The sequence below is a fragment of the Ornithorhynchus anatinus genome, chromosome 1, assembly GCF_004115215.2.
Source record: "Ornithorhynchus anatinus isolate Pmale09 chromosome 1, mOrnAna1.pri.v4, whole genome shotgun sequence".
Taxonomy (NCBI): Eukaryota; Metazoa; Chordata; class Mammalia; order Monotremata; family Ornithorhynchidae; genus Ornithorhynchus; species Ornithorhynchus anatinus.
The window spans coordinates 63908835-63933677 of record NC_041728.1 but is presented as its reverse complement, the minus strand read 5'-3'; the positions used below and the strand labels follow the sequence as shown (position 1 = coordinate 63933677).

At 43.6% G+C, this 24843-nt stretch overlaps 1 protein-coding gene across 3 annotated transcripts in view; it reads right to left on the bottom strand.

Annotated features, from left to right (window-relative positions):
- Positions 1 to 669: 669 nt before the first annotated feature.
- TDRD9 (tudor domain containing 9) overlaps positions 670 to 24843 on the bottom strand; it is a 107430-nt gene continuing 83256 nt past the window's right edge. For all 3 annotated transcript variants that reach the window (XM_029067841.2, XM_029067848.2, XM_029067852.2), the window contains 10 exons: positions 24319 to 24408; positions 23403 to 23663; positions 19344 to 19502; positions 14538 to 14608; positions 13398 to 13507; positions 13101 to 13197; positions 9278 to 9416; positions 8575 to 8693; positions 4606 to 4678; positions 670 to 1290 (listed from right to left, as the gene is read on the bottom strand). In XM_029067841.2, coding sequence (XP_028923674.1) covers positions 1189 to 1290; positions 4606 to 4678; positions 8575 to 8693; positions 9278 to 9416; positions 13101 to 13197; positions 13398 to 13507; positions 14538 to 14608; positions 19344 to 19502; positions 23403 to 23663; positions 24319 to 24408 — 1221 coding nt within the window. In that variant the 3' untranslated portion in view covers positions 670 to 1188. The remainder of the gene's footprint in view (positions 1291 to 4605; positions 4679 to 8574; positions 8694 to 9277; positions 9417 to 13100; positions 13198 to 13397; positions 13508 to 14537; positions 14609 to 19343; positions 19503 to 23402; positions 23664 to 24318; positions 24409 to 24843) is intronic.

Sequence of the window (24843 nt, the reverse complement as noted above, 5' to 3'; positions counted from 1 at the left end):
AAATTGACCAAGTAGCCAACCAAAAGCTGAGTGATAAGATCCCCTCATCTTGACTCCTTTCTCCTACCCCAACCTCAGGTCTCTGGGTCCAGCTCAGACAATGCTGTCTCCAACTCGCTAATATCTTGCCACTGTTTCCCTAAGCCACATATGGACATAAGCCTCAGGAGGACGGAAGAACACTCTGGACTGCACAATTAAACCATATTTGCTCTTCCCGCCATGAGCCAGGGGTACTGGAAACAGAGCAGATCATTACGACTCAAAAGGACCTGGGTTTTAACTTGTCTGCTGCATGAACTTGGACATGTCACTTCACTTCTCTGGCCCTCAGTTACCTTATCTGCAAAATGGGGATTAAGACAATGAGCCCCTCGTGGGACAGGGATGGCCTTCAACTTGATTGCCCTGTAACTACCCCAGTGCTTGACACATATAAGCGCTTAACAAATACTATTATCATCGATAAAAAGAAAATCCAAAACTGGCTCCCTACACAGACTGCTATCTGTTCCTACAATACCAAGGAGGTGCTCATTCAGTGGGTGATGGCTAAGCAGCAAATGTGATTCGATTTGATGTGCTCACTTCCTTGACTGAAATGGAACTGGCCTGGAATTTAACAGTCCCTATCTTTGAATTGCCCTGACCCAAAAATGCCAAGACCAATAATTTCATCTCAGTGTTTATTTATGAGGCCTTGGTCCATCTACAGCAAAGAATCGCTAAACCACCAAAATGCAATCCTGAAGACAGCAGCCCTTAATAATCAACTAAAATGCACGAAACACATTAGCATCGCCAAATCAGATTCTTCGAACAGAAGTCAGAAAGTGCTGTAATCCCTAAATAAAGATTTCCCTAAATGGCAAAGCTGTCTTTAGGCAGGCTTTATACCCCTGAGGTGAACTGAAAAATAAACTGTGGTTTTCAGAAATGTAACTGCATTTGGTTTATGCCTTCTGAAGTTACTAGCAATATAGAAATAAAGATCCACTTTAAATAATTCTACCGCCCGGAGGGTTTTGCTAAATTGTTTTACAAAGACCCTGATGTCCACCCCCATCACATCATTTTGGAGAAATGTTGTGCTGTACAGCCCAAAACAATGGGACAGAACCCAGGTTCTGAGTAGAGGAATTACAAAGATCTAAAGTTCAAATCCCCTTTTGCATTTAAGTAAAATACTTATGCATTTAATATGACCAGTTTGTGAGGCTGATACAGAAATGGACTTTTCTCTTTTTCGCCCTCACTTTCAAACTGGTCCACGATGAATTTTGGATCCACCTAAGGAAACATGCAAAAGTCACATGATTAGTTACCATCAGTGATCGACCTCCTCTCTGACAGGTTGGGAGACTGGGAGGTGCCCGGAAGTCAAATATTCCAGTTAACTAAGAGCTAGGGCTGCCCAGGAGGGCCTTGAGTCACAGTGAGGGCTAGCGAGAGGTACAGTAATGACATTTATTGAGGCTTTTCCGTATGCAGAGCACTGTACTTAGTACGTGGGAGAGCACGATACAACAGAGCTGGTAAACTATATTCCCTGCTCACAACAAGCTTACAGTCTAGGGGGAAAAGTACCTATAGGAGCCTGTTGGTCTAAGAAAGGACTGCAAGGAGCAGATATATTTGGGGAAAGGGAGTTTATTCATGAGAATGCACTTTAGCAGCACTTAAATTCAGGTATTTAGTAGGGAATTCTGCCTCCCCCCCGCTGCCATCCCGGAAATCAGATCCGCCCTATTAGTCAATGAAATTGTCATGGGTTTCTTTGCCCCTCAGATTAGCTGGTGATTGTCCGTGGGCCCCGAGGTAGCTCTTGTGGGGAGGCAGTTTATACAGAATGTCCAGGAGGGCCGAGACTCTGGTTTTGAGTCCCTCCGAGGTGAGACAGGGGCTGACCATAACACAGACTGATCACTAAATTCCTCTTGATGGACTTCCCCCAGGTGGGAAGAGGGCCTAGCGGAAAGAGCTGCAAGTCAGGAGGCCTGGGGTTCTAATCACAGCTCTGCCATTGGCCTGTTGTGTGGCCCTGAGAAAATCATGTAACTTCCCTGTTCCTGGGTTTCCTCCTCTGTAAAACGGGGATGAGATACCTATTCCCCTTCTTCGAGGATCAAAAGCCCCACATGGAACATGGACTGTGTCCGATCTGATTATCTAGAAGCTGTCCCAGCACTTAGCTCACGGCTCGGCACGAGGTAAGCACTCAAAAAATACCATTATTCTTAACACTTAAAATAATAGTGCCCACTTCTGTCACTTTTTAGGGGGGAAAGTACCTGATAAACCAGCTTTTCCTGCTTTGAGTGATGCAAGTAGACAACATAAAACAATTTGTGCAATAAGAATTTTTTCCTGTTCTTACTGTGCCTCTCAAAATGACTGGTTTTCCAAACTTTCTTAAAAACTATTCTGTTATATGTGACATTGCTCTACTGTCCTCATACCACTTCCCATTCCATGTTTCAAACAAAGAATAGAGCCAAATTTGAAGTGTATGCCACACTGAGCACTCTCTTCCATAGACTCTTTGAGAATACTTCCTCTCATGTACACGAAAGGTGAGAGTCACTTTGAGCATTTTAAAGTGCTATTATTCTAAGAGGCAGATATTTCCCCACCAAGTCACAACACTTCCCCAGAATGTCTTTTCATTTTACGCGACTTGGTAAGCTCTTACTATCTGCCAGGCACTGTATGAAGTGCCAGTGGTAGTTACGAGCTTGGACACAGTCCCTGTCCCACATGGGGCTCATACTCTTAATCCCCATTTTAAAGATTAGGGAACTGAGACTTGCCCAAGTTTACGCAGCAGAGGAGTTGCAGAATCAGGATTAGAACCCATGACCTTTTGATTCCCAGGCCCCGGGCTTTATCCGCTGGCTCGTGCTGCTTCTCTGTGTCTCCCACCAGAATGTTCCAGGGGTAGGCACCAAGCAACAGTCGCGTAGAGAATGCCAACAAGACGAGAAATCAGAAGCACAGAGAGAGAGGATAGGGCCCTCAGAATGGGCCGCCATTGGCAAAGTGCAAACAACTCCAAGATGGCACCTATGTTGCAAATGGCACTGGAAATTTTCCATTGAGACCACCCTGAGTAGTAGCGTGGCCTCGTGGCTAGAGCACAGGCCTGGGAGCCAGAAAGACTGGGTTCTAATCTTGGCTCTACTACTTGTCTGCTGGATGACCTTAAATCACTTCACTTCTCTGGACTTCAGTTGCCTCAACTGTAAAATGGAGATTAAGACTGCAAGTCCCTTGTGGGACAGGGTTATGTCCAACCCGATTAACTTGTACCTACCTCAATAATTAGAACAGTGCCGGGCACATAGAAGGAGCTTAACAAATACCACAGAAATAAAACAAAAATTAAAGAAAAATCTTTTGGAGCTAGGGGGTCGGAGTTTGAGTCAAGAGGAGAATTTTATTTGCCAGCCTGTGCCTGTGCATAATGGTGTCTGTGTTCCTGTTGAATTTTGTAATCCCAGCTCTTTGGTGCAAGTCTCAATGTCTTGAGACGCTGTGGCTGCAACCCGATTCACCAAATTAAGAGAAGCAGCATGGCCCAGTGGATACAGCATGGACCTGGAAGTCAGAAGGACCTGGGTTCTAATCCCATATCTGCCACTTGCCTGCTGTGTGACCATGGGCAAATCACTTTATTTCTCTGTGCCTCAGTTACCTCAAAGCCTATGAGTCCCATGGGGGTGAGGGACTGTGTCCAACCTGACAAACTTATATGTACCTCTGCATTTAGTACAGAGTTAAGCACATAGTAAGGGCTTAACAAATACCATAAAAAATTAAAATGAGAAGTGAGGAACAGGCTAGGCTTTAATGCAACCGTGGAGAACCCTAAAGAAACCTCCCATCTCATTTAGAGTCACTTCACTTCTCTGGGCCTCAGTTACCTCATCTGTAAAATGGGGATCGAGGCTGTGAGCCCCACATGGGACAGGGATTCTGTTAAACGGATTTGCTCGTATCCACCCCAGAACTTAGTACAGTGCCTGGCACAAAGTAAGGCTTAACAAATACCACATTTAGTATTAAAGCCTAGTATTTTCAGTTTTTCAGTATTTTCAGTTGGTATCCACTCTGACAAGGAATGACACTCATCGATTGTTAGGAAAACTCCCCTCTGGATGCAGCCCAAATCCTGTGTTGAACTCTGCCTACAGAGCACATTCTTTGTGTTCCATATAATGATGGCATTTGTGCCAGGGACTGTACTAAGCACTGGAATAGATACAAGCAAATCGAGTTGGACACAGTCCCTGCCCCATGTGGGGCTCACAGTCTCAATCCCCATTTTACAGATGAGGTAACGGAGGCACAGAGAAATGAAGTGACTTACCTGAGGTCACACAGCAGACATGTGGCAGAGCTGGGATTAGATCCCACGACCTATACTGCTCAGAGCAGGTGGAGCTCTGAGGGTAGCCAGAGTTAGGAGTGCGTTCCCCGGCTGGACATGGTTTAGAAGGACCTCACTTCATCTGCCCTAAATATACTGTCCATCCCCGGGCATAAAGGCTTAATGTATCCACCTAGGTTTACGTCTATTCAAAGATATAAATTAGAGAAACTTACCTGATTCCATTCATATGGTTTTGAATACCACTGGGGAACAATTTCTTCTCGGGATTTCGATCTGCAGACTAAACTGAAATTGGACAAAGCATAATTTGGCAATTATCCCTCCTGGCTGAGTTTTAGCTCAGAAGTAAAGCACTTTAAAAATCTACAGCTATGGGGATGGACTTAGAGGGCTACGGGTTTCTCTCTGGACCATCAGTAGTAGGCTATTATAATATAAAAGTATATCTGGATCCTTACTGACAGGGAATAATGATAATAACTGTGGTATCTTTTCAGTGCTTCCTATGTCCCAGGTGCTGTACTAAGCATTGGGGTGGGTAGAAGCAAATCGGTTGGTCCTTGTCCCAAATGGGGCTCACAGTCTTAATCCCCATGTGACAGATGAGGTAACTGAGAAGTGAAGTGACTTGCCCAAGGTCACACAGCAGACAAGTGTGGATCTGGGATGAGAACCCAGATCCATCTGACTCCCAGGCCCATGCTCTATCCACTAGGCTGGCTGACAAAATTTATCAGTGGTGACATTCATTCATTCATTCAATAGTACTTATTGAGCACTTACTATGTGCACAGCACTGTACTAAGCGCTGGGAATGTACAATTCGGCAACAGACAAAGCACTATAGCTTCTAACCACCTCTTATTCCCTAAGCTTATGTTCATTTATCTAACCTTAACAATTCTAGTTAAGTTTTTTAAAAAAATGTCTGGTTATCTGCATCCACTCAATTACTATGGATCGTCTGTCTGCCCAAGTTATTTCCTCAAGCTCCCTCTAGTACAATAACAGTACATTTTAATTAATTCTGTCTGGAGGTTTTTCAAATGTACGGTTTATGCCTAAACAGCAGTGACAGCTTGTAAATACAATTAGCTAGGAAATCTGAAGAGGTAAAACTATGACTTAGCAATGTGCACAACTGCCCAAAATAGAATTATGCAGTTAAGGTTTTTGGAATGATGGTTTTCTTTTCTTTTCTTTTTTTTTAGTACTGTGCTTTCAATCAGAACTAAAATCTGGACTAAAATTCAGGGGAAAAGGGGAGGAACATACCTCTAAGGCATTCCTCCCCATCCATCTCTCCCCTCTTCATCCCCCTTCTCTTTTTTCTCCCCTTCTCCTTTCTACTCTCTCTCCTCTTTCCTCCACCTCTCCCACCCCACGTTTTTCTTTCCTCTATCTCTCCCCTTTCTTCTCTCATAATAATACTAATAATACTAATACTGGTATTTGTTATGTAGTTACTTTGTGCCAAGCACCATACTAAGTGCTGGAGTAGCTTCTGTATAAGCAGATAGGATATAGTCCCTATCTAAGAAGGAGGAAGAACAGGTGGGGGTTTTTTTCCCCTTTTTCACAGATGAAAAAAGTGAGGCCAGTGAAGTGGTTGCCCAAGGCCACACTGCAGGCAAGAGGCAGAGCTGGGATTAGAACACAAGTCTCCTTTTCAGGCCCGAGTTCTTTCCACTGAGCCTCACAGCCTCTCTCCTCTTTCCTCTATGTCTCCTCCTCCCTTTCTCTGAGCGACCTTCCCTGCTCATCCTATAGGCTGTAAGCTCATTATGGGCAGGGAGCTTGTATGCTAATTCTGCTGTATGGTACTCTTCCAAGCTTTTATTACAGTGCTCTGCACAAAACGTACTCAATAAATACCACTGATTGACTGATTCTCCCTTTTTCCGAACAATCTTTCCTCTCTCTGAGCTCCCTTCCCTTTCTCCTCTTCTCCTTGCCCTGTTCTTCTTTCCCCCCACCCTCATCCCTTCTTCTCTTTCTCATCCTTCCTCTTTTTCCTCTCCAATTAGTACTTTCAAGTGAGGGCAGAAATAGTGTTGCTTAAAGAACATGGGCCTAGGAGTCAGAAGGACCTAGGTTCTAATCTGATCTCTGCCACTTATCTTCTGTGTGACCTGGGGAAAGTCACTTCTCTTCTCTGTACCTTAGGTACCTCATCTGTAAAATGGGGATTAAGACTGTGACCCCCATGTGGGGTAAGGACTGTATGCAACCTGATTAGCTTGTATCTACCCTAGAGCTTAGTATAGTGTCTGGCAGAGCACTTAACAAATGCCCTATTTTTTTTTTGTATTACTCATTCCCAGTGTCTGTGAGTGCCTGGTAAAATTCCAAGAATGTTGGCAGGAGGTTAAACTGATGGTAATATTCACTAGATGTTAATGTACCCTAACCATCTGATCATCTTTAGCGTCGTGAGGTTAAATCAAACAAAAGGAAAAGGAAATCAAGTGACACAAATGAGGTCTTGAGTTTCTGATTCAGAAAACGGCAGACATTGATGATCAGGAGATCAGGGTTCCGGACCTTGATTATTTAAGGCGATACTAGATGAATCACCTATAATCTCTGGATTAAGGTTTCTTCCTCTAATATACCAAAACTCTCCCTTATCTATCTACGAGGATGTAAAGATAACCTAGAATATAGAAGGGGTATTCCGAGTCCTCAGTAAATGAAACGGGCCACACCAATTCAAAAGCTGTATTAGTGATATTAGTAGTATTAGTATTTGCCATTGATTGATTATTATGGTGCTTGTTAAGGACTTACTATGTGACAAGCACTGTATTAAGCACTGGAGTATATAGAGGATAATCAAATTGTACACAACCCCAGTTCCACACGGGGTTCACAGTCTAAGGACGAGGGAGTAGGATTTAACCCCCATTTTACAGACAAGGGAACTGAGGCACAGAGAAGTTAAGTGACTTGTCCAAGGTCACACAGCCAACAAATAGCGGAGCCAAAATTAGAACTCAGGTATTCTGACCCCCAGCCCCATTATATTATTTATTTTGCGTGCCTCTTGATAAATTTTCAGGTACAAATGCAAGCCCAATGTAATAGGGCTATTTTTCTGCATAAAGGCAAGAAAAATTTTCCTTTGGCACCCCAACTTTCCCAATTTTGTCTAACAATCACTGGCATTTATAGAGCACTTACTAAGACTGTAAGCTCCTTGTGGGCAGGGAATGTCACTGTTTATTATTGTACTGTACTTTCCCAAGCACTTAGTACTGTGCTCTGCACACAGTACGTGTTCAGTAAATATGATTGAATGAATGCACAGAGCACTGTGCTAAGCGCTTGAGAGAGTACACTACATCAGAGTTGGCAGACACATTCCTTGTCCAAAATGATCTTTAGAGGGAAAGACAGACCTTAATATAAATAAATAATTGATCATATATAATTTAAAGAGACAAACATAAGTGTTGTGGGGTTGAGGGTGGGGCAAATATCAAATGTCCAAAGGTCACATATCCAAGTACAGGTCGCAGATCCAGTACCACAAAAGTGATGTTTTACTTTATATGATCTTGTTGGGGGGAAAGGAAGGATTGTATTCTACATCATAAATCATATTGACAAGACCATAAAATATAGTTCCCAAGAGAATCATGACAAAGGAAGAACTCCAATACCCTATCGTTTCAATAGGCACTACTACAACTTCATCCCGGAGCACTCAAAGACTTCTCTACTTCCCCATTTCTTCTCTATATCTACTTTACAAAAATCCAAGAATCATGATTATATTTCCTACACCCTCAAAGAGCTTAGGCACGGTTTGGGCCAGTGTTTACTGGTCACTATTACTTTCATCTCTTCAGCCCATTGTCCCAGAATTATTTAAAATGGGGAAAAGATGCAAAATGCACATTTGCTAGTGTTCCACACAGTGCATTCAAATTCTCCAAATTCCTGAAGCAATCTACACTGCAAAGGTTATGTTCTTCTTGAATTTAATCAATTAATTAATTGATGGATGTTGCCCCTCTACTGACAAACAGAAACAAATGTTAGGCATTTTAGCTGAAAAATGCAATAGCTGCCTTTAATTGGGAGGCAGAGCAAGGGTTCAGTTCTGTGAGTGAATCTAGCAATACACCATTTTGTTTCCCAAGGTTTTCGCTCCCCTTCCCCAAAATAAGACTTACTCTAATAGCTTCTGACGAACAGCGCCTTGTAACTGGGCAATTACTTCTTGCCTGAGAAACCTGGATCCACTGGGGCCACCGCATACAAGCTTGTTAATATTTGCCCGGAGAATGTTTATCTGAAAATGGTTGGCACACCATGAGAAAGAATGTCCAGTACTCTCCCCGCTGGACTTACGACGCAAATTGAAACATTCAAATGAGTAGTACTGTCAGTATCGATAGAGTTGCAAGAGAAAAATTAGCCTGTTGATCAGGTCTTTATATTGAACACAGTTAATGTGAAGACTGGACAAATATAAAAACAGTTTAGGTACCCCTAGTTTTTCAGGCTTCCCTCACAGGGGGCTGGCACTGTAGCAGAGGGCAGGCCTACCTCGTGCCAATGGAGGAAAGGGATGTAGCTTAGTACAGTGCTTTGCACACAGTAAAGTGCTCAATAAATATGAATGAATGAATGAAGGCCCAGGAACAGAAGCCCAGTGTCCTCTTGCCTGATTCCTCCCACTTCTAACTGTCCTCTTTATCCCTTCCCAAACTGTCATGGTTGTCCCTTCATCCTGCGTGGTCTACAGAATTCCCTCAGTCGGAGTCTGGTAAGAGAGGGAGGGAAGAGTATTGGTTGATGGATGTAAGACATAGTACTGCTCCCCCATAACCAGGGGTGACCCAGAATTTCCAAAAGTGTAAATGGACATTTTACCTCAATGATATCCTCCACAGTAATCCAGACATCAAACGCCAGCTCAATGTCATGTTCTGGAAGGACTGGTGTATCAACATTGGGATTCCAGCCCAGGCCACAGAGGGCACCGGTGAAGTACCTTGCATTCTTATCCACCCTAAAAATCAAATCAAATTCAAGTAATATTTAACATACATGGCTAGGCAAAAACAGAATGCTTTCCTCTACCCTTAGAGAGGGTCTTAATCGCCATTCAGGTCTAGACCGTAAGCTCACTGTGGGCAGGGAATGTGTCTGTCTGTTTACTGTTATATTATACTCTTCCAAGCACTTAGTACACGGCTTTGCACATAGTAAGTGCTCAAGAAATATGACTGAGTGAATACATTTAAGTATTATTGTTGGCTGGTCTAACAGACACAGAATAATAGAGATTTATAAGAGATTCTAGGATCAGTCGGAGTTTGACAGTATGAATTCAGGATACTGTTCACCTAGATTAGGACAGCACATTTAACCTAATGCCATGAATTGACTAGGACTGAGATATTTCTTTGCTCATCCTCTAAAATAATTTCATGTCGGGAAGGTTGTGGGGAATGACTATACATGTGGAACAAGGGTGTTTTCATTTTCATACCCTCCACCTGATCGCAGCTGTTGCTGCTGAGCAGAGTATAACCATTCCACGTGACTCGAGGGGGATTCGGTTGGCTTATCAGTTTGATATTCCCTCTTGGTTTCCATGGGGAAAAAAAGAAAAGGTAAAGAACAGCAGCGGGATGGAAATGGAGCCGGCCGGGGACGACAGCCGACGGGCAGGGAGGACCTGGGGAGAAATTCCGATCTTTCATATAGTCGTATTTATCGAGCACTTACTGTGTGCAAAGCACTGTACTAAGCACTTGAGAGATCTCCTTTCAAAGTGTACGTTCAAATGTGCACCTGTGCATGCGTGCACGCACAAACACACACACACATAATCCCTTCCCAGAAAGATTCAGAGCTTATTCAAGTTAGAAGATCTTCTCCACCGCAGCTGAGCAAAGCAACCAGTACCAACTGCCTTCCCTCCTTCCAGCAAGAATCCCTGCCCCTGACATGCTCTGAGCGCACCAAGCCTGTCGCCTGCTTCCATCATCCCCCTCCCCTGCTAAATAATAATAATGTTGGTATTTGTTAAGTGCTTACTAAGTGCTAAACCAGCCAGCCAGCCATGCTGTCTTCCTGGGAACCAGCACCAGCTCTCCTCCACACCATCAGTGGAGAAGGGCCGAGAGTCTGCATGATGATTTTACCCTTGGTCTCCCTCTGCTCTCTGCCAGCCTTTTTCTTTGGCTATGCAGTGCTTCGCTCCCAGGAAATATAGCCACAAACAGAGAGGTGGGAGGACAAGAGTGACTACTGAAAAAGGAGCTTTTTGTCAGCCACCCCCTACACGTGTCCTCAATCGGTAAAGTCGTGGCAAAAAAAAAAACCCATTTCTTTGATGCTGGTTGAGTGGCTGTGTTCCAGACCTTCTGGGACATTCCCACCATTCTGCTGGCATCCTTAAATGGGCCTGAGAGGATTCAAGGGAAGGAAACCATTTCCAAGAGTTCTTGGGAGATGCAGCTCGACTGCCGCACTCAGTCGATCGTTTTTATTGAGCACTTACTGTGTGCAGAGCACTGTACTAAGTGCCTGGGAGAATACAAAACAACAACAGACACATTCCCTGCCCACTCATCAGTGGATAAGGTGTGGAAAAAGGGTGGAAGAGTCTTTCCTTTCACTGAGCAGGGGAGCAAAGCAAGAAATGCCAGACCTATCAAAGGAAACTGGGGCTTCTACCAGCTGACTTCTGTTTGGGTCAAGTGCACTCTCTGAGCTCAGCCCCCAGAATGGAGGCTATTTAAAAGATGCTTCTTCTCAGTTGGCTGTTGTTGTTTTTAAGCTACGAGGTTTAAACACCTTTCTCTAAGAGGCCTATAGTCTGAGAATGTCTCAATTTGCTAGCTTGGCTCATTGCTAGATGAGGCAAATAAGACGGAAACATTCAATTCACATCAAGCTAACAGGTTTATTAAAGTTATGACTCTCCTTTGAAAAACGGACGCAATTTTTCAGTGGATAGTTCTCAATTATTATTTATTAAGAGTCTATTCTGCACATCATGCTGTGTTAGGTCTTGAACAATTAAAAGGCAATTTCAGTATCTTTTTATGGTATTTGTTAAGTGCTTACTATGAACTAGGCACTCTACAAAGCACTGAGGTAGATACAAGATAATTAGATTGGACACAGTCCATGTCCCACATGGGGCTCCCAGTCTTAATCCCCACTTTACAGATGAGGTAATTGAGGCACAGAGAAATTAAGTGACTTGCCAAAGGTCACACAGCAGACAAATGGTGGTCAGGATTAGAACCCAGGTCCTTCTGACTCCCAGGCTCATACTTGCTCAAGAATTCATCCCACTCTGCTGGACAGGGCATGAGAAGAGACGGCTGATGGATGCTATTGGAGCCAAATTAAGAGCAATCCACAAGCAGGCGAGTTAGAAAAAAGCCATTTAAAGTCCTAATAAAGCACTCCCTCTAATGATAAGGAATGGTCGAGGACTGCTCAGCAACAACAGCTGCTGTCAGATGGAAGAGGCAATCCAGCAATCGATGTTATTTATTTTAAAGCTAACGGTCTACAAAGCACTTTACTAAGCACTTCGGAGACTACAACACAATAGAGGTGATAGATATCTCCCCCTCTAGGCTATAAGCTCATAGAGGACAGGAAATGTGTCTGTTGATTGTTGTACTCACCCAAGTGCTTAGCACAGTACTATGCACTCATTAAGTGCTCAAAAAATTCAACTGACTGACTGACATTTTCTGCCCATAAGGAGCTTACGGTCTAGGAGCAGCAATTATAGAAAGGCTCCTTCCCTGAGCTTAAGATTCAGTCAAACTCAAGTCAGAGACAGTTTCCAAAGAGAGGGGCGAGAGATGCCGGGGGTAAAAGTTGGGTACAGTTGCCAGGCGAAGTGGCACTGGGAATGGAAGGGGTTAGAAGAGACCACTGAATGCCTCTCAGTCTTTTCAGCCCAAACAGCACCAGATGGTGACTCATCATCACTGACTTATCCACAGAGGAAGAAAGACCATTTCAGATTTATCACCTGCTTCTCATTCTCTTTAGACTTTCGGGAAAACTCCCCTTCATGTCCACTGCCCCGAGGGGGACCAGAAGTCACTACCGCAGGAAAGTGGGATATGGAATTCTGAAAGGGGTTTCCCCAATCTGCAGCCCGTCAATCATCGTTCAGCCTTACAGGCTGAGGGGGAAGGGGCCAGATCACTTTTTCTTAGAACTTCCCACGTCCCTTAATACTGGGTTCTGAACAAATGAAGAGCTCACTAAAAAACAGTACCGGGTACTGTTTAGGGGGTAAATGACAGAACAACTGACAAGAAGAGGTTTCAACCCAAATGTGCTTCTCCTGACCAGCATGATTTTTTTTTAACGGTACCTGGTATGCCCTTAGCATGTGCCAGGCACTGTACTGAGTGTTGGAGTAGTTACAAGCTAATCAGGTTGGACACAGTCCATGACCCACATGGGGCTCGCAGTCTTAATCCCCATTTTGCCAATGAAGTCACTGAGGCACAGAGAGGTCACTTGCCCAAGGTCACACAGCAGACACGTGGCAGAGCCGGGATTAGAACCCAGGTCCTTCTGACTTCCAGGTCGGTGCTCTACCAACTAGGCCACGCTGAAAGGGGCAGATTGCTTTTCCCATCTAGTTTTCCATTTCATAAAAAGCTGCAGTTTTAGAAGTGCTACTTGAGAAACATCTGCATACCTTAGTTCCACAACAGGAGAGAACAGGATGCTGATGAGAGCTGGCAATCCAGGAACATGAGGGAGCAGAGTAGTTTCTCTTAACAACATTGAAGAGCCTGTTGTGGGTATAGAGGATAAAAAGGAAGTCAGGAAAGAATTACACTGTTGGGCCCCATTCCACAAATTCAAATAAAACTCCAGTGACACCGGGGTATCATGGCACTGCTACTGATCTTTTCAGATTTCATCATCACTCAGAGGAAATAATCACTTTAAGTGGTTGGAAGTACGGGAGTAAGGAAATGCTAAGAGTTACCAGACGCATTTATTGATAGAGAAGCAGCCACCAACATTCTCTGGCATACGTCTTCAGGGGCATTTCTGATGATGATGGAATTGATGCTCTCCTTTTCAATCCAAACGGACCTAAAATAAGAGAAGTGTGCACAATCAGTTGCACAAAGTGTGTAGTTAACTCTCCTAGGGTGATGGAGCACTCTATCACACCATCCGCAGACAAATGAGAATGGTAATGAATGGTAATGCCCTGTGCTTCACAATGATTCTTCTTCATCAACTGGTATTCACTACGTATCTTCTGAATGAATGCATAACACTGATGTAGGCATTAAAGGGATTTTACGGGGTCATCGCGGAGGAAATATATATACATATATATTTATATGAATATACACACATATAATCTTACCTTTCACACACACCCTCAAGTAATAAATTTACATAGGTGGCACCTAATGGGTAATAGTAGGACTGGACCAATCAATCAATAAATCAATGGCATTTATTGAGCACTTACTGTGTGGACACAACTGTACTGAGTGCTTGGGAAAATGAAATATAATCGAGTTTGTAGAGCCAATCCCTGCCCTTAAGGTGCTTATAGGCTCCATACTGTGCTTTGTCAGAGAGGCAGGGCTCCTTTGACCCAATGAAACGCTGAAGGAGCAACCAGATACTTATTATCATTATTATTGACATCAAGGCATCTGGTAAGTGCTTACTATGTGTCAAACACTATTCTAAGCACTGGGATAGATACAAGCTAATTAGGTTGGACACAACCTCTGTCCTACAGGGGGTCCACAGTCTAAGTTGGAGGGAGAAAAGCTATTTAACCCCAATTTTTGCAGTGAAGAAACAGAGGCACAAGCAACAGTCAGAGCTGGAATTAGAACCCAGTTCCTCTGACTCCCAGGACTGTGCTCTTTCCTCTAAGCCACATTGATTCTCAGGTAGCTAGAGGAGAGTAGGGCTTTGGCGAGGACAGAGAAGAAAATCAGATGAGATATGAGCTGACTCCAAGAACGATGTAGGGTAGCATCTGGAACGGACTATACAGATGAGCTAAGATAACTTGAGAAGTGAAGACTAAAGACCATACTCCAATGCCCAGAAAAACAAAAAGAGGATAGATGACAAGATAACTTCAGAATACCTGAACCGGGATACTCGAGTCATACTGTGACACCTGAGTTCGAAAGGATTAAAAGGACCTTGGAGGGTTGCCTGCACAAAAAAAAACATCAATCAAACACATTAGGTCTTCATTTTCCAACACATCATCTTCTACAAAACCTGCCATGATATCGGCATTTAGAGATTTCACCTCATAAAACAATATACTGCAACCACAGCCGGGAGCAATTGCTGAGGCCCTTCTACTGAAACTGAAAATATGTAAATTAATTTGAGAAAGTCTTTCAGGTGCTCAATGATGTAACTTCCAATGCACTGACAAACATTCTAGAAGCCTGGGCCTGAATCTCCCTAATGAATAGCCCTGCTCTGGCAAGATGTTAGATGCTGGAAGATCCACTTCTCCAGACTTCCAGGAAACCCTCTAGAGCCTGCGAGAAGCAATCGTCTTTCCTCAGTCACCTCCCCTTTCCACCCCCACCACCACCTCCATCCCCATCACAGTCACCGGTATTTGGGTTCTCCTTACAAACCACCTTCTGCCTGCTGCACGAGGAGAGTTGTGGTGATAACAATAATAATAATAATAATGATTATGGCATTTGTTAAGTGCTTACTGTATGTCAGGCATTGTAATAAGTGCTGGGGTAGATACAAGCAAATCAGTTTGGACACAGTACCTTTCCCATGTGGGGCTCAGAGTCTCAATCCCCATTTCACAGATGAGGTAACTTAGGCACAGAGAAGTGAAGCAACTAGCCCCGGGTCACGCAGCAGACAACTGGCAGAGCCGGGATTAGAATTCAAGACCTTCTGACTGCCAGACCTCTGCTCTACCCACTATGCCACACTGCTTCACTGAAAACCTAAGTACCCACTTAAGTGGGTTCCCCAAAAGGTCTTACTTGGTAATGAAAGGAACTCCAGAACTCAAGTGACTGCAATCATTTCCCATTTAAAAGATGTAATACCTTTGAATGTGAACAGTGTCCTTGTCATCATCACCCTTGACCTTTGCTGTCACATTTATAGCCGAAACAAGCTTATTTCAGGCAATCGATTGCATTCATTGAGCACTTACTGTGTGCAGAGCCCTTTACTGAGAGCTTGGGAGAGTACGATATAACAGAGTTGGAAGACGCGTTCACAGTGAGCTTACAGTCTAGAGAAAGAGTAGGGGCCTGTGCTGGTCCAGTGAGGATTGGGAAACCTAGGTTCTATTCCTGGTTCTCCTCTCTCAGGGTCACACCTGGAGAGTTTCCAGTACTCTACTAGTCTCGATTACAGAAGGGAGAGTCACACAGAGGCCTAACCATTCCATTCCTAACTTGGGCAGAGGCTAGCGAGTGAAAGGCAATCTGCTAGAAATCAAAAGTCACCCAAGCTGGGCAGCAGCGGCAGCGAAGAGAGGCGAGGGCAGAGACTCGACTTTATTAATGACAATAATAATAATAATAATAATAATGGCATTTGTTAAGTGCTTACTCTGTGCAAAGCACTGTTCTAAGCCCTGAGGGGGTATACAAGGTAATCAGGTTGTCCACATGGGGCTCACAGTCTTAATCCCCATTTTACAGATGAGGTAACTGAGGTACAGAGAAGTGAAATAACTTGCCCAAAGTCACACAGCTGACAAGCAGCGGAGCCGGGATTAGAACCCAAGACCTCTGACTCCCAAGCCGGGGCTCTTTCTACTGAGCCACACTGCTTCTGCTTCTGTTTACTGCACGGAAGGTGGAAATGGTAAACCACTTCCGTATTTTTAAAAAGAAAACTCTACGGAAACACTTCCAGAACGACTGCAGATAGAGAGTGGGACGTTCTGGGAGAGATGCGTCTATGGTGATGCTATCGGTCGAAAATGACCAGATGCCAGAAGGCAAGACAAGATTCCTTGTTCTGCCTATTGGGACGTAGTCCATCGGGGGTGAAGATTTCAGATGGAAGAGAAGAAGCACCCAGGATTTCAGCCGGAATCCAGAAAAAAAGACTGGAAAGTGCGGGGAGCAGAAATCAAGTAGCAAGTGCTTATGAAGTGAATATCAAGTGCTTATAGGATAGTGACTACAAAGGGAACCTCCTTCTGGATCATGATGCCGTGGCATGGTACTGACTATACTGTGGTCCCTTTGACCGTTAATGGGTCCTGCATGTGGAAAACCTGCACATTGTGCAGAAAACCTGCTCACGACACTTCGTGCCGAAGAGGGATCATGACCATCTCCCCCTCTAGGCTGTAAGCTCATTGTGGGTGGGAAATATGTCTGTTTATTGTTCTACTGTACTTTCCCGAGCATTTAGTACAGTGCTCTGCACACAGTAAGCGCTCAGTAATTACAACTGAATGAATGAATGGCAGGAAAGAGAGAATGCGGATGGTGCTGTGCAAACCACTAGCAACTAAAATCCATTCCCCTGCACAGTTCTCATTTTGGAAGTTTCAGGAACAAGGCTCAGAAATAACGGCAGTATTTGTTGAGCACTTTTATCTATCGATCAAACGTTTATTGAGTATTTACTGTGTACAGAGCACTGTACTACGTGCTTTGGGAGAGTACAAATATAAAATGGTATATATAAGAGAGAAAAGTTCCCTTACTCTGTGCCAAATCTGTACTAAGAACTGGGGTAGATATAAAATAATCAGGGCCCACATGGCACTTATAGTCTAAGAAGGATGGACAACAGGTATTGACTCCCCATTTGCAGTTGAGGAAACCGAGGTGTAGCGAAGTGTCTCGCCCAACGTCACACAGCCGGCAAGTGGCAAAGCCGGGATTAGAACCCAGGTCCTCTGGCTCCCAGGCCTGCACTTTATCCATTAGACCACATGTATTCTAGACAGATGATTACAGTAATCCCTGTCACTTGAAAGCGTGGTCTACTAATATAGTTCTATTGGAGGGTTGGGTGTTTGTGCTTTCAGTGTCTGCACAACAAATGTAGAGAATTTAGTTTGGCTTTCATGGGACGAGCACAGAGGAGCTAAAGCTAGGGGCCATAAGGGATTGAGTAACAAAAAACGCTGAATTACACTCTGCTTTCTATGCCCCAAGCTTTTTGCCAACACAGAATGAGACTTTAGGAGAAACATTCCCTCTATTTCTGTGGTGCAAATAATTTCTCCAAATTCTTTTTTTTTTTTTTGGATCCCAGATATCCATTTACCCTAGAGACTCATTCACCAAAACATTCAAGACTCCCTGGATTTCACAGGAGGAGTCCCACTGGTCTAAAAAACTAGCACGCTAAATAAACCAAGTCTCTCTGGAGGTCTGAGAGAAGCCCGGTTCACAGCTACAAAGAGGGGGGAATTTCCAACTGTTGGGGTTCACTCATTAGGCTCACTTAAGGGGCAGAACTGGCTGACTAGGAAGGAAGGCACATGGTCTAGTGGATAGAGCACAGGCATGGGAGTCAGAAGGACCTGGATTCTAATCCTGGCTCTGCCACTTGTCTGTTCTGTGACCTTGGGTAAGGCACTTCACTTCTCTGGGCCTCAATTTCCTCCTCTGCAAAATGGGGATTAAGACTTGGAGCTCCTTTGTGGGACATGGACTGTGTCCAACCTGATTAACTTGTATCTAACCCAGCGCTTAGAACAGTGCTTCACACATAGTAAGCACTTAACAAATACAATCATTATTAAGTTTGTGCATCATACTCCTTTGGGGGGAAAAAATGTCTTCCCTCCCCCGCCCCACCCCCGTTGAAATATTGCTTTTTCTTATGCGTGCTGTGGAACATTTCAACACGCAACTCTTCCTTTGGGGAAAATAACTTCACCATCAAAGAGTTCAAATCTTACCAACCAATGGAATTTACTGAGCACTTACTGCGTGCAGAGCACTGTACGAAGAACTTGGGAGAGTACAACAGAGTCGGTAGACACATTCTTTGCCCACAAGGAGCTTACAGTTTAGAGAGGGAAGACAGATACTAAAATAAATTATGGATATGTATTAAGTGCTGCGGGGCTGAGCTGGGGGTGAATATCGAGTGCTTATAGGGTACAGACCCAAGTGCCTAGGCAGTGCAGAAGGGAAGGAGATGGGGAAATACGGGCATAGTCAGGGAAAGTCTCTTGGAGAAGAAGTGATTTAAGGATTGCTTTGATAGTGGGTGAATGGTGGTCTGTAGGCTAAGGAGGAGGAGGGGGTTTGGAAGAAGGACGCACACAAGGTTTTGGTGACGGAATAGATGGGATCAAGATACAATAAGTAGGATGGTGCAAGAAGATCAAAGTGTGTGTGTTAGGTTGTAGCAGGAAATCAGCGAGGTAAGGTAGGAGGGGTGAGCTGAAGGAGTGCTTTAAAGAAATTAGTTTCTGCTTGATGCAGAGGTGGGTGGGCTTGAGGAAAAGGGAGACATAGACTAAACTTTTTGTTTTTAGAAAAATGATCCGGGCAGCAGAGTGAAAGTATGGACTGGAGTAGGGAGAGACAGGAGGCCGGGAGGTAAGCAAGGAGGGTGACGCAGTAGTCAAGGCGGGATGTGGAAAGGGCTTGGGTCAGGGAGGTAGCCGGTTTCATGGAAAGGCCAGATTTTAGTGAGGCGATGAAAAGTGTCTGGAGTGGGAGAGTTAGTCATAGAGGGCACTTTGAAATGGCATCTATTGGTAACCTTGGGCAAGTTACTTATAATCTCTGTGGTTTAGTTTCCCCATCTGAAAAATGGGGATAAAACACTTGTTCACCCTCTTAAGTGAGTCCTATGTGGGACAAGGACTGCATCTACCCCAGCACAGTGCATGGCTCATAATAAAACATTAATAAATATCATCTTTAGCATTTTAATAATCCTCAGTAGCAGTTTTCCAAGTTACCTTATGTTTTTTGGTTCCAAATCTGTTAGTTGAAAAACTTTCTAAAAGCTTCTGGATCTGACACTTTTCACTCTCCTTTGCTTGAGTTGACTTGGAAATTCTTTTGGAATTGTTTTCTATGCATTTTGAAAATAATTCCTTTAGGATTTCACTGCGTTGCTAGACAAAGGAAAATGCACAAAACGTATTTTAATAAAACCATAAAAAATCTTATACCAAGATACTTTACAATTACATTTTACCTAGTATGTAAATTCTTACCACGTGTCCAAAAATGTATAAGCTAGTCTCTAGTTTACAGTGCGGAAACTGTGTCATAGTAGGACACGTTGCAGAGAGAAGCAGCATGGACTAGTGGAAAGAGCTCAGGATCAGGAGTCAGAGGAACTGGATTCTAATCCCAGATCTGCCTTCTGTGTGAGCTCAGTCAAGTCATTTAACTTCTCTGTGCCTCAGTTTCTGCATCTACTAAATACCTGTTCTCTCTCCTACTTTGACCGTTAGCCCCATATGGGACAAGGGATTGTATCCAATCTAATAATGTTGGTATTTGTTAAGCGCTTACTATGTGCCGAGCACTGTTCTAAGCGCTGGGGTAGACATAGGGGAATCAGGTTGTCCCACATGGGCTCACAGTCTTAATCCCCATTTTACAGATGAGGGAACTGAGGCACAGAGAAGTTAAGTGACTTGCCCACAGTCACACAGCCGACAAGTGGCAGAGCTGGGATTCGAACTCATGAGCCCTGACTCCAAAGCCCATGCTCTTTCCACTGAGCCACGCTGCTTCTCCGATCTGCTTCTCCAATCTGATGAACTTGTATCTACCCCCATACTTAGTACAGGGCCTGGCACATAGCAAGTGCTTAATAGATACCATCTGATTATGATATAACACTATTCCTGAGAATCCGCTGTTTGCCCAGCACAATGCCTGACAATCTGAGGAAGTACAAAAATAAATGGAAGATGCCATGGACCCAGGAAACGTATATCAGCATCTACATAATTCCCTGTTCAGACTACCCACTAACAAATCATAGGGCTGGGATGGCATGTACATGAGAGTTTTGAGAAAACACCCGAAAGAAACTATAAATCACCTTTCGTTACAAACGGCACTTTATCAGAGACTGGCAGGATGCCAATGTAAATCCCTGTGGAGGAAAATGTTCCAGAAGCAATTCTGGGAATTATACAGCCTGGTAAATCTCATTTCTCTAACTGGCAAAATTAGTATATTTGACAAATAAATTTAAGTCCAGTGAACACCTGGAAAAACAGAATAGGTGCAGGACAGGTTTCAGAGTTACTCTAAGGGAAACTCATACTGCCTTAACATCTTGAAGGTTTATGAAGGAGTTACTAAGCATGCAGATAGAGGGGAGTTTCTAGGCAAGATGGGCAGATGCATCCTAGGGTACTGGCTGTACATGGGCTTTGAAAATGTCAGTGGATCATGAATGGCTGAATCATGAGGTCCACCTTTCCGTAAAATTGTAGGTCTGAAATTGGGATTCATTCCAAAACCTCTGGAAAAATATGTAATTCTGTTATGTGTTATAAACTTTTACATCAAGAATTATCGTTCCCCAAATTCCATCCTCCTAGGATACAGGGACACCTGTTGAAACTTTGAGAGTAGTTGGCCCAAAACAAACAACAGGAAAAGCTCTGTAAGCTCACTGTGTGCAGGGAATGCAACCACCAAACTCTGTTAAATTATTATCTTGTACTTGCCCAGTGCTTAATACAGGGCACTGCACACAGGAAGCACTCAGTTAATACCACTGACTGATCTGCACCGTGGATTGCACTGGCAAACTGCTATCCGTAGGATGTTTTGCCGGCAGATAAAAGTATCGGTACGTTCAACAGGGGTGTGAAAAAGCAGTCCATAATGCATTCGAGTGAAAAATCAGAGATGTACAGGGGGAAAATTAGAGCTGTTTGATGGTATATCCCTAAACATTAGAGGCTGTCCAAGTGGGCAACCATTGCACAATTCTTCTAAACATTCTGTTTCCATTGTTGGACATAGAATGTAGGGTTGAATAAGAATAAGAGCCACACCATAAGCTCGTTCATTCATTTATTCTATCTTATTTATGGTGCACTTACACAATAAATGTAAGTGCAAAGCACTATACTCAATGCTTGGAAGAAAATATAACATCAGGCACATTTCCTGCCCACAACAGTCTAGAGGGGGAAACAGACATTAATATAAATAAATGAATGGATAGATAATAAATAAAGCATTCATATACGTGCTTTGGGGAAGGGAGGGAGGATGAATGAAGGAGCAAATATGAGCAGCGCAGAAAGGCATGAAATAAGAGGAGAGGAGGGCTTAGTCAGGGAAGGTTTTCTTGAGGAGATGTGCTTTCAATAAGGCTTTGAAGTGAGGGAGAGCAATTAACTGTCTGATATGAGGAGGGAGGGCACTCTGGGCAGGAGATGTGTCTTCCAACTCTATTTTATTGTACTCTTCCAACCACTTAGAGTGCTCTGCACACAGTAAGCACTCAATAAATACCACTGATTGATTTATCGCTTTGACCCAGAAATAACGTTTGTTCTATTCTAGTATCCACTGTCATCAGCATCAGTATCATTTTTTTTAATGGTACTTGCTAAGCACTTACTACGTACCCATCGCTATATTAAGCACTGAAGTAGATACAAGCTAATCAGGTTGGACATAGTCCCTGTCCCATATGGGGTTCCCAGTCTTAATCCCCATTTTACAGTTGAGGCAACTGAGGATCAGGAAAGTGAAGTCATTCATTCATTCATTCAATAGTATTTATTGAGCGCTTACTACGTGCAGAGCACTGTACTAAGTGCTTGGAATGAACAAGTCGGCAACAGATACAGTCCCTGCCGTGTGACGGGCTTACAGTCTAATCGGGGGGGACAGACAGACAGGAACAATGGCAATAAATAGAGTCGAGGGGAAGAACATCTCGTAAAAACAATGGCAACTAAATAGAATCAAGGTGATGTACATTTCATTAACAAAATAAATAGGGTAATGGAAATATATACAGTTGAGCGGACAAGTACAGTGCTAAGGGGATGGGAAGGGAGAGGGGGAGGAGCAGAGGGAAATGGGGGGAAAAGAGGGTTAAGCTGTGGAGAGGTGAAGGGGGGACGGTAGAGAGAGTAGAGGGAGAAGGTGAAGTGATTTGCCTAAAGTCACACAGCCCACAAGTGACAGAGCCAGGATTAGAAGCCTGGTCTTTCTGACACCCAGGCCTGTGCTCTATACACTAGGCCATGCTCCAACTCATATATCATATGAAATACAATAATGGAAATACATTCATCATAGATATTTGGTCACACAAATGCCAAGGCCATATGTTAAAGAGATTTCTTAACTGCTACAGTGGAAACACAAAGGGGTGTTAAGGCTATCCCTAAAGACATCAACGCAAATATCATCATCTTCAACAGAAATAAACATGAAGAAAGATGTTGCAGCGCCTAATCTGTGGCCGAGAGGTGTCAGGGAGCTACCATCAGCACCTTTTCCTTTGCTTGGTCAATCTTCCTTAGAAGGAACACTTAAGCTTAGTGATGGGAAAGGGTCCCCCAGGCCCAAGAGACTGGTCAAAACTCAGTCTGCTGAATCCCCTATAATATGTCAGGGTTATCTGCCAGGTTCTAGGGCTCAAGTCCAGGTTCTAATAACAATAATCATTATGGTATTTGTTAAGCACTTACTATGTGCCAAGCACTGTTCTAAGTGCTGGGGTAGATAAAAGGTAATCAGGTTGGACACGGTCCCTGTCCCACATAGAAATCACAAGTCTTAATCCCCATTTTACAGATGAGGGAACTGAGGCACAGAGAAGTTAAGTGACTTGCCCAAGGTCACCCAGCAGACAAGTGGCAGAGCTGAGATCAGAACCCACCACCTCTGACTCCCAAGCCCGTGTTCTTTCCACTAGTCCATGCTGCTTCTCTGCTTCTAGAGCTGAACCCTAGCAAAGCTCGCCCCAAATAAAGCCTGTGTTGTTATTCACCCCCACTTAAGTTATTCACACATACTATTGATTCATGTGATTCCTCTGCTGGTTCAGCAAAATTCTCAACAATGAGCACATCTCGAATGTTCTTAGCTTCTCTTACTCCAGAGTAACGGAACACATCGACGTGCAGAACGCTGTGCACAATTGAAAAAATCTTCACTATAATGGCACAGCCGCTGATTAAAGAAGCAAATCTTTGACTGGCTCCATGACACCAGTATTCTCCACACACAAGGGACTTTGCGGATGGACGCATCCTGCAAATCTTAAATTCTAAAGCCTGAGGGGAGACGAAATAACACGCTCAAGTCATTTTACACAAATCCAAACATCTCTTTGTTCTAAGCATCTAAAACATAGAATCAGGATCTCAGAGGAGACCTTGTCTAAACATTTGAGTATGTCCACAGTAGTTCTGACTAAGGGTGTTTCTTTTAAATAGCTACAGTTATATTTGGAGTTTTAAAATTTAGTATATAGCTTTTGCTAATGATTGTTCCTGGGTTTATATTGTGATGGATAGCAATATTTACAGATAGATTTTAGTTGGTTCCAATTAGAATGCAGTAAAATCCAAAGTATTAGGAATGACATTATGCCTTCAAGAGTCAGGGGAAAATGTCTCAGTGGGGATACATATCCCCCTTTTTAATCTTCTTCCTACCTGTAATTTATTTTTAGGTCTGTCTCCCCCCCTTGAGGGCACAGAACACATCTACTAATTCTACCGTACTCTCCCAAATGTTTAATATAGTGCTCTGCAAGCACTCGTCACATGATGAATACTATTAAGTGATGCTGAATGATATGTAAAGGTCAGCATTTGAAAGCTTCCCAAACCTACAGATTCTGAGCACTGATTGCAGAACATCTGAGGAAGTAGGTGGTTCCAGAAAAAAACCCGAAATCTTACACAATGAACTCCCCCTCCCTACCTGAAATGGAAGCGCCAGAAAACAGCTTGGAATCATCCTTAAGAGATCTAACGTCACCTCAGATTTATTACCGTAATCTAGGAAGAATACCTAGAGAGCAATGATTCAAAAATGCACGGTGAATCAAAGTGAGTAGCACTAATTCATTAAAGCACAGAGTTAAACACAAAACATGTAACTGATGCAGCAATTTACTGCTATAGAACAATCATATGTTGAGGCTTCTGTAGTTCTCCAACTCCTACAATGACATTAACACAGCAGTTGTAGCATTTATTGACAGGCCACTTGGTGTAGTGTGCTGTACTAGGAAAAACAAAATTAGGAAGCAGCATGGCCTAGTGGAAAAAGCACAGGCCTGGAAGTCAGAGGACCCCGAGTTCTAATCCTGGCTCTCTTGGCTTAGGGATACAATATGGACCTGGAAGTCAGTAGGACCTGGGTTTTAATTCTGACTCTGCCACTTGTCTCCTGTGTGACATTGGGCAACTCACTTAACTTCAGTTATCTCATCTGTAAAATGGG